The sequence below is a fragment of the Pogona vitticeps genome, chromosome 6 (genome assembly GCF_051106095.1).
Source record: "Pogona vitticeps strain Pit_001003342236 chromosome 6, PviZW2.1, whole genome shotgun sequence".
Classification (NCBI taxonomy): domain Eukaryota; kingdom Metazoa; phylum Chordata; class Lepidosauria; order Squamata; family Agamidae; genus Pogona; species Pogona vitticeps.
The window spans coordinates 85,877,489-85,893,021 of NC_135788.1; the positions used below are offsets into that span (position 1 = coordinate 85,877,489).

A 15,533-nucleotide genomic window follows, 5' to 3' on the forward strand; every position below is an offset into this window, starting at 1 on the left:
TGCAAATGAAAGGTTTGGGAGCTATTTATTTTGTAAAATGTTTATTTCTAAAATGCCTTTTATCCAGTAGATTCCAGAGTGATTACAACAGACGTAAAGATGATAAGCAGATGAAAGATAAACTAGCCTATTGGCATGCTAGGGCAAACAGGAAAGTCTTCATCTGGCATTGGAAAGAACATAATGTTGGCATCAGCAATACCTTTTCGTGGAGGGCATTCCAGAGCTGAGGCAACACCCAAGAATAAACTGGCAGCAGTTATCTGGGATTGAGACAGTTTTAATTGTTGTAAGCCGCCCAGAGACCTTTGGGTAGAGTGGGCGGCATATAAATTAAATAAATAAATAAAAAATAAATAAACTTCTAAATAGACTCCGCTGAATGTTCTAATCAGTTACTTTATTAGGTCTCATGCTTGGATTTAGTGTTATAGCTTAGTTGTGTATTGTTACATGATTGATAGCCCACTAGCAGATTTACAACGTTTGCAGCAAAACCATAAAGTTTCTTGCAGCACTTACTGATTTGTTTCACTGAATTCGATGGGATATGTCTGTACTGTGTTCCCATTTACAACAAAAACTAAAGAATGGCCAGTTTGAATACTGGTGCATAAAGCCTTGATAAGTAGTAGTTATTACTCCAGGTATATGATAATTGAAAACATTTATGGAAATTTCACTTGCTGATCCTAATAAATCATTCCTTGCTTACCTGCCCTTTCCCAGGGTAATCCATCACCAAGAGATTGCTGGAAAAATTTCTACTTTTGGACTACATGACCAAGCCTTTTGCTGCAGTTGTAGTCTAAAAATTTCACTGGTCAAGCTTCCCTCTTTCTGTAGCCACACAGCCACATTACACTTGCTCATCCTGGAGTGTGAGAGCCCAAGTAGCATCAATTCCTATCTCAATCGTTTCCTTGAAGTTTTCAGTAACAGGAGAGAAGTTGAATGTGTGCAATGTCTGTTTACATACTGACCTCTGCCTTTTCAGCCAGCTTCCCAGTCAGTCACAGAAACATAGAAGCAGGGTGGGTTTGATTTAGATCAAATGGATTTAAATCACTATTTAAATATCTGAATTTTTTGACAATTTAAATTTTAAAAATAAATTTTTAAAAAATTTAAATCTATTTGATTATAAAAAAAATAATTGATTTTCATCCACCCTGCCTAAGAGTGTCCAGCAACTGTATTCCATGTTTCGTATTCCCCAAGTCCTCAGTTTTTTCACAGTAACTTTTCCAAATACAGCTACTGTATAGTCAGGCTGCAATCACAGGCCTAAAGCTTAGAAACTTGTTGTCTGGGGAATTCTGTAGCTCATCCTGATTGTCTGTGGGCAAGTCTCTGTCAGCCTGTCTCTCTAACAGGGCTGTTGTGGGAAGTGAAATATAGCAAGATAAAAATTGTAAAAATATCTTGTAAGCCAGGGATGAGAAACTACTGGCCATTCCGATGCTTGGACTATGAACTCCCACAGTCCTTCACAATTGCCCTTGTTGGATAGAGCTTCTGGGGGTTGAAATCCATTGTCATCTAATGGGCCAAAGTTCCTCACATCAACTGCAAGCTAAAATGCACCACTAAAGTGAGAACAACAAAGAGTCTTGTGCCATTTTAAGGACCAACACATTTATTGTAGTGTGAGTTTTTGTGGACTATAGCCTACTTCACCACACAAATGCTTGACTTCAGAAGTGTTTAACAAAACCAAAATCAAAAGAAAAGTATTGTTTCACCTTTAAGTCTTAACAGATTTACCTTAGTGTGAGCTTTCATGGAACTCAATCCACTTTCTCAGACACATGAAACAGATTAACCTAGTTACCTCTTTGGGAATTGGCAAAAGAAGTGGTTCAAAAACCAGTGGGTGAACACTTCAGTCTCCCAGGGTACCTTGTCGTTGACCTTAAAGGACCTGCACTGAAACAAAACAGAAGGAAGGAAGGAAGGAAGGAACAAATGAATGAACGAACATTTTAAAAAAGCAGAGGGATGTTAGAATGGCAGGCTATCAAATTGCATTTCATTAGGAAGTTCCAGTACCAGAGATTTGAATCTTGTTTCTTATCACATGGTGTGTGCTAATTCTTAGGATGTTTGTGTTACCTGCAACAGTATTGTGAATAACTAATGTTAAAAATGTAATTGCCACTGTCGGTGCTTTCTACATTTCCCTCTGACTTGATTATCTCCAATCCCACACATAGTCATGTGTATATATCACCATATAAATAATATGCCTTCTTGGTCAAACATTTGTCATTATGCACAATGCTGGAGAGATGACTGATTGTCAAAGCAATTAGGCTCACCTTTCTGCTCAGTTCTTTCCCTCTGTAGGTGGGTATGTGAGCTGTTCTCAACAGGGCTTGCTTTGACATTATGACATGGTCTTGCTCTTATACCCACTTCCCATCCATACACCTCCAGTTCTTAGGTTCTGAACATGAACAACACAGCAAAAGAAAATAGCAAGATAAGTTTGAGAAGGCACATCTGCAGATCATCCTTTCTGCAAGTAGTCTATTGAGATGTGACTTGATCTTGGTAAGGGCTGGTTCTGCCTCTGCTTTAATGGATTAAGAATACATGAATTCCTAAGTCCCACTCTCCTCTCTGCAGTTCTTATATTTCACAAAGTTGGCTGAGTTTGCATAGGAGGCTGCAGTTCATGTGTGTGCCTCTCTCTCTAGTTTTTTGGCACATGAGCTACTTTGTTCAGTTCTTGCCATTACAAATCGCTATACAATGCCAAAGGGATGTGTGTGGGCATCCCGCTTCCTCCTCTCTGAACTGGAGCAAGCATTGTCCCTGTGTAAGAAACTGTGCTATCTCTACAGAAACAGAAAAGAAATTAGCTCCCTTCTGAGCACAAAGGGCAGCTGTCTGTTGCAGCCATTGACTTAGCAATAATTTGGTTGAGCTGAAATGGTGATATGACAGCCAGCTCTGGGAGAGTATTGCCTAACTTTTGTAAAATAGTCTGTAATGAGGACAAAGATTGGCATCTTGATGAGTACACAGTTGCTCCCCTTTAGCCACTGTGCGTCATCTCCTCCTGCCTTGTGTGTAAAGTCAAATACAATTGATCTGTGTCTTAACATTGCAACGATCCACAGTTCCCCACCCCATCAGTGGTGGCTGAGAAGGAGGAGGAGGAGGTGGACATGTAAAACACTGTTGTTACATCAGGGTATGGATAAATGATTCTAACTATCACAGAAGGGGTGTTAGGAGCTAGAGACATAATGACTGGTTTGGATAACAGATATCTTATAACATCTAATTTCACTCCATGTAATTCTTGTGGTTTAGGATCTAAGGCCCATCCCTGCACTGCTGATGGTCGAGTGCCTCTGAGCATTTGGAAAGTGCCTTTTTCTTACCACCCATTAATAATTTGTGATCCCTGACATTGTATGTCAGAGATTACACAGCAGGCTGGCACCCTGTGATCCACACACCCCCTCCCAGTCTATGACTCCATCATTCCTCTTCCACAGTTGGGAACTTCTGTCTTTGGATCACAGAATCCCATGATCTCCTATGACATTGGTCATCCTGGCTAGGAAATTCTGGGAACTATCATCCACAAAAGGCACTTTTCTCAGCACTGCTGTCTCCTTGGAAGGAAGGGGCTGTTTGTTGTTCCCAGTGGTCATTCCTGTCAAGAAACTGTTACCCACCCACTGATGGAAGCCAGTTCCTCCATTTAGGGTCAACCAGTGCTTTAGCCACAAGGAAGTTAGACTTCCTATTAATGTCAAACAATGGTGCCTAAAGCTCCCACCTGTCTAACGAGAGGTGGCCATTCTCTTCTTCCTTGTCTCCTTCCCTCCCTCCTTTCTTCCACCATAAGTGAGCACCTTTTCCTTCATTCCTCAGGGATGCTGCACTTTCTCTCCATGCACCAGAGCTGAAATCTATAATAATGGTTGTAGTGCCACAACTCCATTTCTGTTTGCTGAGGCATTTAGAATTTGCTCACAGAATGTGTTTCAAATTCAAAACATTTACAGGTCAAAACACTTAATGCCCCCATCTGCATTTGAGAGGAGTAGATAGTGTGTGTTGCTGCTGAATCCTGCCTTGGCAGAATATATAATTACAGCCTGTTAATTTATGACCTGTCTGTGCCGCAGGCTGGAACCTTTTCTGTGCTGGAAAAAAGGTGGGTGAATCTGTTTCAGGCTGCCTGCCATCTATTTCCAATATGAGAGTCCCAGGTCTCCTCCTCTATGATCAGAGCTTGGAAGGGAGATTTTTCTGGACTAAAGTTGCAGTGCTGGCTGGGAGATTCTGGAAACTGTAGTCCCAAAAGGTAATTTTTCCAAGCTCCGATGGCTGCTAGAGCTCTTAGTATTTGTTGTGCATTTTATAATTATTTTTATAATTATAATGGGGCTTCATTCATGATTAGAGAGTGACACAATTTAAAAAGTCAGCATGCCGCTAAAAACGGGAATTCTTTAAGTGCTGAAAATGTCCGATTGTCAGAGTGCAAGCTCTTTACATCTGTAGTTTGAGAATTAGCTTGTATTGTTTTGTAATTGATCATTAGGAGGTAAACATGGGCTGGGTTTCCAATTTTTATTTCTCAGACATGAAGATCTGCTGAAGTGATACCTCTAGAACACCAGCATGGTCTTAAGATGGCTATCCTTCCCCATGTTATGGGTGGGAACGGAAAAGAGTAACTTAGGTTTATTGCTACTGGTTTTAATGTCTGTATTTTTATTTTTGTTTTCTATAATACATGTAACGCACCCAGAGTAGTGCTGTGATATTAATGGAAATGGGATGATAGATAGATAGATAGATAGATAGATAGATAGATAGATAGATAGATAGATAGATAGATAGATAGATAGATAGATAGATAGATAGATAGATAGATAGATAGATAGATAGATAGATAGATAGATAGATAGATAGATAGATAGATAGATAGATAGATAGATAGGCTGATAGGCTGATAGGCTGATAGGCTGATAGATAGATAGATAGGCTGATAGATAGATAGGCTGATAGATAGATAGGCTGATAGATAGATAGGCTGATAGATAGGCTGATAGATAGGCTGAGATGGCCCACTGTGTCTACAATAGAAACAACACCAGACAGAAATGAGACAAGGGGGAAAAGTATCTTCTGAAGCACAGTATTTGGGAGTTCTTCCCAGATGTGGGCTGTTGACTGTTCAGTGGAAAAAGAACAAGAGTTGTGTGTATATTCAAAACTGTTGCTCTTCTTTACATCTTCCAAAGTTCTGGAGAACCTAAGGAGGACATGAAATACAACTAGCTTTCACCATGGAATGTGTGTGCAGTGCATGTGTGTCTTTGTGTGTGTGTTGAAATGTGACTCCAGCCTTATTCTTGGATTGTTTGAAGTCGGTGGCTAAGTTCATATTTTAAGCATCACTAAGAGCTAGGTACAAGAGCCCTATTCAGGCATTCTAAGACTTTGTATGCTTAATCCACAGTTTTGCAGTGCCTGAATAAAGCTATCCATTGGACCACCAGTTTTTGCTGCTTGGAAGCAAATAGTTTCTCTACCTTGGTACGAAGGCCTGCAGCTAGGTGGAATTAAGACTTGGTTCAGTAACCCCACCTAGGCGAATTGAAATTAATTGGAAGAGGAAATACTCAAGCAAGCCTATATGCAAAAGAATTAAATTTACATGTTTACCAAACATCTCCCAAATTAATACAATTTTCTCAGTCACAAACACTATTGGATTTAGGAACTTTCAAAAACAAGGTAGAGCATTCTGTTTGTTACATTAATATTTACTACCAGTAGTAGAGAAATATGAACAGAAATGTAAGATTTGGTCCTGTAAAATGAAGTCTTAAAAGGCAGCATTTTCAGATTCTAAGCATAAAATTGTATCAACTCTATCTGAGCTTCTAAAATGCAAGTCCTATGTTTGGTATTACTCCTCCATGTGCAAATAATATAGGTGTGATTCTGAGTTAAATGGTGCATATAATGTTTAGTTCCAAAGCCAAGCTGAAATTTGTGTTTTTTTTAAATGCAGGTTCAACATATTATGACAATGTGCGCCCACTTGCTTATCCTGATTCAGATGCTGTTTTAATCTGTTTTGACATTAGCCGCCCTGAGACCTTAGACAGTGTCCTTAAAAAGGTAAGTTAACCAAAATATTTTAGTGAGATTGGAATATTGCTGTAGAGCTCTGGACAATCTTACAGTTTTGGGGTCTGATGACAAAATGTCATTTTTCACAGCCAACATCTTATAGGATAATCAAGAACTCCGAAGTTGTTCCAAATGACAAATGTGCCATGGACTGTGGCTTTGACTTCTGTCATGGTATCTCTTGTGGAAACTGTGTTCCTGAGAAGTTTGGCTTGTGATTGTGTAAAACTGCAGGACACCCCAGTCATTGTCACGGCACCTAAATGTACTGATCTGGCAGCAGTAGCAGTAGCTATACATCTCAATTTTTGTTTATGAATACAGATTGCCTTCTTCCACATCTTGCTTCTAAAGGAAAAATGCACTTTTAAAAGTTGCTGTAATACTACCACATTTTGCTGGAACAGATCTACATCAAAAAGTAACCCACCCACCTCGGCTGCTGTGCTCCTGAAATTTGATTGCTGTGACAGCAGGGCATGGCCCCTACTGAGCTGGGGTCTAACAGACTCCCAAGGCAGCTCTCATCCCTAGTGCATAGGGTCACATCTCCAGTCCTCATGCTTATGGACATGTCTTTGGCAACATGCAGGCGAGTGCCATTTTCTAGAGGATGCTGTCCACATGCAAAAACAAGCAGCTGTAAATAGAACAGTGTGTGTTGCAGGAGAAGGATGAGGAACATAATTTTTTAAACTGGGTCTTTGCACTTCAGTCTGTGAAATAATATGTGCCAGCTATGAATTACAGGTGCCAGAGTTTAAAAGGCCCCCAAGTGCATAGCAAGATGGTGGACTTAGCTTCCTACTAAAGCTAGATCAGAACAACTTATGTCAAAAGTCTTTTTGTTGGAATACTGAATTAATGGAGCTCAAAGTGATGAGTTTGCCTATAAATGACGAGTTTGGAGCCCTCCTCAAATATCCGGCTAATCCAAACGGTATCTCTGTGACCTTGTATAGACCTATGGCCTTCTAGAAACTAAAACAGTGTTTTAAAATTTGCATGCCCTCAGTATTTATTTCAGCAACTTATTCCTGTCATTATCTTTACCTTCTAAAGCAGCCCTCCTAGAGGCTTTTGTGGTAACCTGTGGGTTTTGGGCTGTGGTTTTTCTAAAGCGGTGCTTGAATCAAATGGGTGTCCCTCAGGAGACAGCAGTCTTTCATTTCCCTCCAGTGCTCTTTTCACCGGCTTGTGTGGCAAGGAGGGCTCCTCGGGCACTGTAAAGTAGAAACTGGAATTTAGCTTTTTTTAATACTGAAAGAAATATGGGCACTCTTAAAAGCTCTGTGTTTGCCCCCCAGGCTGAGATGTGAGCACATCCAAGGTGAGGAATTCTCATAATCGCTGCCTGTCAGATGCAAAATAGGAACTAGCTTTTGATTTCCACAGAGCTTTGGCTTCACACAGCTTGTAAGGCCAGAGGGGAGGCGGGAAGTCACTTGGGACTTTGAATAAACAGCTTTATATAAACTTGCTCACTACTGAACTGGGGCTCCCTGGAGCTGCCAAGGTGACCCACATTTAGTGCCAAGAAAGCTGAGTCCCAGACTCTGTGTAAACTGTGTAAATAGGAGGATTTTCCTGTATTTGGTTATATTTCATGCTGTTGCTTATTCTGCATCTATCAGTCATGGGTAAGAGAGGCAAAGAACTGACAAATTCAGTCCTGTTCAGTTCCACCCCTACCCTGCCTTTGGAAAGCTTCCACCCTCCCTACACTTCAAAGCTTTTGTAGTCTTAAGGTAGAGAGGGGAACCTCTGGCCTGCCAGATATTGTTGGACTTCAACTCCCATCATCTGGCCAAGGGTCAAGGGATGATGGATGTTGTAGCCCAACAGCCTCTGGATGGTAACTCATCTACTGCTGCTGCCCTTAAGATGAGGGTGGGCAGAATGTGGTGTGTCAGCCACATGCAGCCCCAGTGGCTTTTTTTATTTCTGCACAGTGCTCCAGCATTGAAAACATAATTGAAAGGAAAAAAACATCCTGTCTTTATTATAGGCTTCCTTTGTAACCCAAAAAAAAGAGAAAAATCCTCAGGATACTGTATGATATGAGAAAAGATCAATCCCTGATTTTGGATGGTGTGATAGTGGTATCATAGCATCTACTTAGTGATATAAAGAAAGAATGCCTCTGAGAATATGCAGATAGCTGAGCTGTCACCACTGAACAAAGAAACCAACTTTCACTAATTCGCTAAAGCTTTCAAGAGTACATTTGACTAATTTGTTATTTAAACCACTTAAACAGACAGGAACTATATAACATATATGATTATATATCGACCTGGATTGCAAGCTTTCAGGGAAGAACATGTTCCTTTAAATATATATATACATTTGAAGAAACATATTGCTTCCTGAATGCTTGCAATCAGGATTTTGTGGAGCATAGAATTTCTTTCTTGCATTCATTCATTCATTCATTCATTCATTCATTCATTCATTCGTACTATGTACTGATTTTGGCCTTGCTGCTGACTGTATGGAACCTGGGATCAAATAGAAAAACTTGCCCACTGTGTCCTGTTGCTATTTGAGAAACAACAAGTTGCTAGGCTAATGCCTAGCAGTACAGGGGAGACCAACTTTAAAAATGTTATTTTGGAAGGTAAGGGTCTGACTGCCAGGAATATCCAAAAGTACGAGGGAAGAGAATGAACATTACCTGCTCACCTCTGCTAGCACCTTGAGATGAGCTCCAGAGTAAGAGAGAGGATAAAGTGTAAAAGAGGTTACTTGCTGCAAACTATAAGAGTAGTGGTTGTCTCTTAAACTTGGGCACTTTGGGGAAACAGCATGTTGGTTGTTAGGGACGTGCCATTTGGATTTGGGGAGGTACCCTCTATAGAGCCTAATGGGCAGCAAGACTACACTTCCCAGAAAGCACAAAGACAGCTTCTTTGTTTTTCAAAGTACATACAGGCCAAAGAAGATGCTGATGGAGATAAGGAAATCTGGTCTATAGACTTTGGTTTCTGGGCTGCAGAGTTCTACCTGGGGAGTTCCTGGAGAATGCTGGGATTTGGAGTCTTAAAAAAAGGAGAAAGTCCCATCCCTTGTGGGCAAATTTGGTGTATTTGGCTCGGGTTTGTATATTATTGATGAATAATATTAATAGAACAGTCGTTGATATTACCTGTTTTTTTAGATAAAATGTTATAGTACTTTGGTTTCTTATTGTAACTGCTGTACGTGTTATTGCGATGTTGACTTGCTTCTCTTGGGTTGTGAGCTGCTGTGAGTGTATTTTGTGAAAAAACGGCACACAAATTTAAACTGACAGTATTCTTGATGATGTGTCAGTTCTGCAGAAGTGGAAATGTTTGAACCAATCCCCTTGCCAACAATTTTAACCCATTTTCTTACTTTATCACGTTCTTTTTTCTTGCAGTGGCAGGGAGAAACCCAGGAGTTCTGCCCTGGTGCCAAGGTGGTTCTGGTGGGTTGTAAACTGGACATGCGCACTGACCTGAACACTTTACGGGAACTCTCCAAGCAGCGCCTTATCCCCGTCACACACGAGCAGGTGTGGGTTTGTTTGTTTTTTTATAATAAGAATCTGGGCTTACCTGTATCATAGGTAACAAAGATTTGTTTCAGTCCATGTTTAATAGAGTCTAGTTCATGTACTAAATATTATAGTTGAACAGGTGCTAATATGTTTATTTTTGGATTTGTAGTGGAACAGTATTTTGATGCTGCTAGTTTGCATAATTTTTAAATATAACTGCTGGCAAAGAAAGAGATACAGGTTTGTGTTCATGACTCTAAAGATGTTTATCAATTAATGTATCTCATAACTTGCACACACTATATTTTGCTTCAAGTACATGCAGTGCCACAGTTGACTATGAGTCTACTGTGTGTGTAACCTACATTCAGGTGTAGTAAGAGAAGATTCTTGTCTATTAAAGCCTGTTTAATCTGTAGATAATCTATGTGCATATGTGTGCTTGCACACATGTGCATGCACACAAAGAAACACACACACTTCTCTCTCCCCACATAAAAAGTGCTTCTCAGCAGGAAATAAGTACAAGGCAGCAAAATTTTCAACAGGGCAGAAAACTGCAAGCAAATTAGACAACCCACATGTTTAGTACTGCTAATAATTCTGAAACAGGAACAATCCTTCCCAGTCCAAGTATGATAATCATAACCCTAATTTTACATGAATGTGATTATGATACTTGATACTTTAAAAGAATTTCTCTGCATGCTTTTTGTTTAAATTGTGCTGTAGTCCACCCTATGGCTAGTGGAATGGGCAGGACAGAAGCTTAAATTAATCACACTTGGAATTCAACCATTTGCAAGTATCAGTACAGAACACGAGCTGGCTTTTTAATTTTATTTTATCATATGAAGCCAAACTTTATCATTAGGGTAAGCAGCCATTTCAAGTGGCAGATCCTGAGTGGTACAGAAAAGGCAGTGGAAACAGACCCTGGTTGGAGGATGGGGCTATACAGTTCAGGCAGCAGATTGCCTAGACGCAGCGATGGTGAACCTGTGGCACGCGTGCCACAGCTGGCACACAGAGCTCTTTCTGCCGGCACGTGAGCCATAAGTCGCCAGATCGCTCCCCCACACACACAGCCAAACCTGAGCAGGCGGCTGCAATTGCGGTGCTGGTGCTTGGACAGGCGGTGGGTCAGGATCCAGAGCAGCTAGTGCTGGCAGCGAATCTGGAGTGGGGTCTCGAGGCACCTCCGTGCCCGGGATTCCCCCTTCTGCCACCACTTCCGGTTCTGCCACCACTACAGCAGTGGCACACCGCCCACTGTTATTTTTTCTTTTCTTTTCCCTGTTTGGGCACGCGAGCCCAAAAAGGTTCGCCACCACTTGCCTAGAGAGTCACTGCTCCAGACCTACTTTGCATCAGCTTCTTGCTGTCTAGCTACAGCTGCCAGTCTTGTGGCACATCCAGGCAGGCAAGCAGGCAGCTCTCTTGCTGTTTGGCAATGTGGCATTCAAAAACACGAGTGTTTTTCTTGTCTCCCTTCCTATTTCTTACCTCAGCACCACTCGCTATCTGAAAAGAAGTTTCTGTGTTTTCACCTTTTAGGGAAGAACTAAAATTAACTGCTGGGTGTGATATGAAAGAAACACATAAGGGTAGAGGTGTCTGAGAGAGATGCTAGATGGAGAGCTTCTCAGAGTGAACTGATTACTCTTTATTGAGGAGGTGCTAGGAAAATGGCACAGAGCTTGAGAACGTTATTTCTTTAGACTACAGTTCCCAGAATCCTCCAGCTGTGATGGCAATGACTGCTGGCTGAAGGCTTCTGGGAGATGTAGCTCCAAAACAGAACTCCCTGAATTTCTGTGACTGGTGCAAGATCTTTAGAGAACTCTGGGAAAAACACTTATGCAGAAGAGTTAGAAAATAACAAATAAACAGTTCCTAAAAAACAAAAAATGGGAAGAAAGCAAGCATCTTTGTATGGGTGAAATGTGACATAGTGTTTTAATGTGTTTCCCCCCCACAGGGCAGCATGCTGGCTCGGCAACTGGGTGCCGTGGCATATGTTGAGTGCTCTTCCAAGGTGTCGGAAAACAGTGTGCGGGATGTTTTCCATGTGACCACCCTGGCCTCCGTCAACCGCATGCACAAACACCTCAAGCGTAGCAACTCCAAGCGAGGGCTGAAGCGGGTCACACAGATGCCAGGACGGACGGACTTGTTGACTGATTCTGAGATCCGCAAAGACCGGGCCAAGAGCTGCTCGGTGATGTGAGAGAGCAGGAGAGACCCAGAGGGACTGAAGTATAGCATTGCCTGTCTTGTTCATTATCTCGCTGTACAGTAACTGGTCCCGGGGAGGTCTCTGCACAGCAGGCCTCATTCCCCAGGATGTAGGTCTGAGAAAACTAAGCCTTCCCTGAAAACACAGAGGTTGGACAGGGGAGGGAACTGCCTGATGTTGGAAATGCTATGCATAGGGGGGGAGAACGTCTGAAGTGGCTCTTGTTGCACAGGAATGCTCAGGTTGCAGAAATCCTCCAAAGAAAGGAGCACATCACTGTGTGAGGCACAGGTGGAAGAGAAGGGTAAAAAAAAGAAAGAAAAGATACTTCAAATCCTCTGAAGAGTCATTATTTTGGAGCTAGTTTCAAATGTGTAGCTGTATCCAGGCAACTGGGTGTGTCCGGTATTTTTTTTGCAGCCATGATGTGTCGTGGTCAGGCCACTCACATCGCATGTGTGTGTATGCGCACGCGCGTGTTTGTTCAATGTATGCACAGGTGAGGTGCAGGGCTGGTGCTCATGCTTGAGGCCAGTCACAGAATAAAAGAGTTGCTGAGACAACAAAATGGTGGTCAGTTTGACCAGATGGAATTGCTGGTGTTGGGTGGCTGGGAATAAGGGGAGTTTTTCTGTCAGAGAACTCTAAAGAAGAATTCATTTAATCCCTGCCCCCCCCCACCCTCAGTGACTAAACAGGCCCATTTCACTACTTTCTAGACACTATAGATGGAACGCTGCCAGGTAGGTGGGTGCTATGAAAACATTGTACTTCTTTTTGCAAACAAGTTCGGCTTTGAAGTTTTTTCCTCACAACGAGAGCTGGAAAGCTAAGTCATCACATCTTCTTGAGCCACCCTCCTCCCTTTCCCAGCACAAGCAGTACCTTCAATCTGTTGCCTTAGGTTTTGGTGCATGGCGCCTCTGCGTGCCTTTTTGGCTTGCTCAGAAACACAAGGGGACCAAATACCATTTTTGCAGCCTCTTCAGCATCATAGGAAAAAAGCCAGTTTTTCCCTACTTCCCATTGCTGCAACTTAACCCCTCTCACATACATTGTGGATAATGCAGAAGTACTTGTGGTTGTGTTTTCTTCCTAAGAAGCGGACCTCTCCCAGTGGACAGACAGTAAACTAACCATGGAATTGCAGAACAGCATTGTTGTGGTAATGTATTGGTGTTCAGTGATGCTCTGTGATTTTTTAAAAATCTTTTCATGTGTACCCAAGAAAACACATTGTTTCCTCTTCATCAGTAAGTGGACCTGCTTCTTTGTTGCATCAGGAGGCATTGATTAACAGCCATTAAGAAATGCTGCTTTGTAAATTCCTCTTGTTGTGAAGACTTGGAGAAATAGGATCTGGTGAGCCCTTGCATCAGCATGTGTGAGAGAGGGAATCCAGGGAGTAACAAGTCACATTAGTGTAATTTAAGGATCCTGGTAGATTACTGAGGTGAAGTCAGTAATTGCTGCCAGGGGACAAATCTGAGCTGAACAAGACAGCAAACTACTGGGTAGGACCATGGGGCCAGAAAAGTGCATTGAGTTGGTAGTATCAGTCTCTCACTTAGCTGGGAAAAATGCATCCCAGGCTATGCTTTCTAATGCACCTTTGAAGATTATGTTCTGGCAGCCGTGGTGGGTTGGGGGTAACGTAGCTAAGGCTTTTAGTGGGCAAGGAGCATTTATCCTTCTGAAACTCGGTAACTTCCACAACAGCTGCTAAATTTCAGTTATTTCTCAGTACATCCAAGGGCTTTTCCAAGGTGGCACTGGGATAAGTTTAAGAGATGGTGGTTTAGGGGACACCAATCTGGCAAAAAGTTGTGATTTCTTGATGGGGATTCTTGATCTTTGAGCCACCCTTGGGTCTGTAGCAGTGCAGTAAATACACCCTAAATGTGTTCTGGATTGTTCTGTCTCTTCCAAAACTTCACATTAAAAAGAGACTCTGGGCTAGAGATCTGCTTTCAACCTAGCTTTGAAGAAGTGAAGGAGAGCAAAAGCTTTTAAAAGTGGAAGCCCTGAGACAGGACACATGGAAAGTTATGCCATAGTTGCATCTTATGTGCTGATCTGCACAAAATTGGCACAATTATTGCAGATCACCCTTCTGCAACCTGGTGGCTCCTAGAGATGCTGGAGTAAACCCCCACTACTTCTAGCTTTTCTCCCACACACACACACACACACACACACACACCATCTGTATTTGCAGCCTCAGAAAATATGGCTCCTGACATCTCTCTTTTGGAATGAATCTCTACAGTTCGTTTGCCCTCTTGCAAGATGTCAGAATTGGCAGCACTGTTTCCCTGGCTTAAGAGAGCTATTCACACGTAGGATTAGCAAGGGCTGCCTGTTCTCCCTGGCTGCCCAAAATGGCCCAATTGTTCATGTGCCGGGTGGGAGCACAGCGGCTTCATTGTCCTGGCCTGTAAGCCAGAGCTGAGCAGCAGCTGGCGTTCCAGCATTCCATTTTATAACCCCGAACTTGGTCTGAGATTTTGACACAGGTTATCTCAGGCCATAGTTGACTGTGATCCAATGATGCAGAGTCTCGAGGCTTGAGGCTGATAGGCATTTGAGTCTAGCAACATCAGGAGGGCCACACGCATGTTCCTCCAGCCTTGAGCTTTAAAAAATTGGATTTGGTGATTAAAAAAAAAAAATAACTGAGAGCTAGGACTGCTTGTCTCCCACACCCTGCAGTGTAGTACAGTGATTATACTAAGTTGATAGGTATATTGGCAGTTATAAAGGGCTTCAAAACAGGTCATTCATGGCATGATTTGCCTGCTAAGCCCAAATAGTCCCTCTGATTTTAGATGTTACTGTCACCTGCCTTGAAGCATTATTATTACATTTCTAATACATGAATTATCTCCCCTGCTGAGATAAAAACCTTATTAAGAGAACAATTCTTTCTTAGAGAGTTGTACGTTCCACTCATCGCTCCTCAACAGCTTCTTAGGCTGTTTTGTATTCAGTCTGCACCCTGAAGCTGGGCGATGTTATGGCAGAAGGAGCTGCCAGTTGGTCTGTCAAATGGGGTGGGGTGGGTGCCTCTCGATTACAGCCTATAACCTTTGATACAGTCTGGTAAACCAGGTGTCAATTTCTAAACTTGTATAATGGTAGGCATCCGTATGGCACCAGTTTATTGGCTAACATTTTTTTTCTGTGTGAGGGCCCCATTCTCTGAGAGATAAAATGTTGGCAACTCAGAATTGATCTGTGTGCGGTAGGTGGGGCTGAAGCTAGCAGTGGTTCTAGTGCTTCTTCCCTCCCTTATTTATTTCTATTTCACCCCTCCTTTCTTCCAAGCCTGACAGCAGGCTGAGAGAAAGTCCAGTCTTTCCTACAAATAGCCCACATCCATGGCTTGTGGAGGCTTTTGATTTGAGGCCGAAGCCTACATGAAATTAGGCCAAAAGACGCATGTAGTTGTCCTCCCCAATCCTTAACTCGTACAAGAGAGTGGAAATTGCCGCCTAGAGTGGTCGCAATGACCAGATTTTTGGGGGGGGGGGTATAAATAAAATAAAATAAAATTGAATGAACGAACGAACGAACGAATGAATGAATGTGTATTTT

The 15,533-nt window shown here is 42.2% G+C and overlaps 1 protein-coding gene and 1 long non-coding RNA gene across 2 annotated transcripts in view; one reads left to right on the forward strand and one right to left on the reverse strand.

Annotated features, from left to right (window-relative positions):
• The window catches only part of RND2 (Rho family GTPase 2), a 33,668-nt gene extending 21,164 nt beyond the window's left edge, over positions 1–12,504 (forward strand). Inside the window, exons 3-5 of the mRNA XM_020796111.3 lie at positions 6,053–6,162; positions 9,578–9,712; positions 11,679–12,504. Coding sequence (XP_020651770.1) covers positions 6,053–6,162; positions 9,578–9,712; positions 11,679–11,927 — 494 coding nt within the window. The 3' untranslated portion in view covers positions 11,928–12,504. The remainder of the gene's footprint in view (positions 1–6,052; positions 6,163–9,577; positions 9,713–11,678) is intronic.
• On the reverse strand, positions 1,332–9,580 carry LOC140708404 (uncharacterized). The gene is made up of 2 exons (XR_013537505.1): positions 7,228–9,580; positions 1,332–2,449 (listed from the first exon to the last, which is right to left on the reverse strand). It is a non-coding gene; the product is annotated as an uncharacterized LOC140708404 (long non-coding RNA).
• Positions 12,505–15,533: the final 3,029 nt, after the last annotated feature.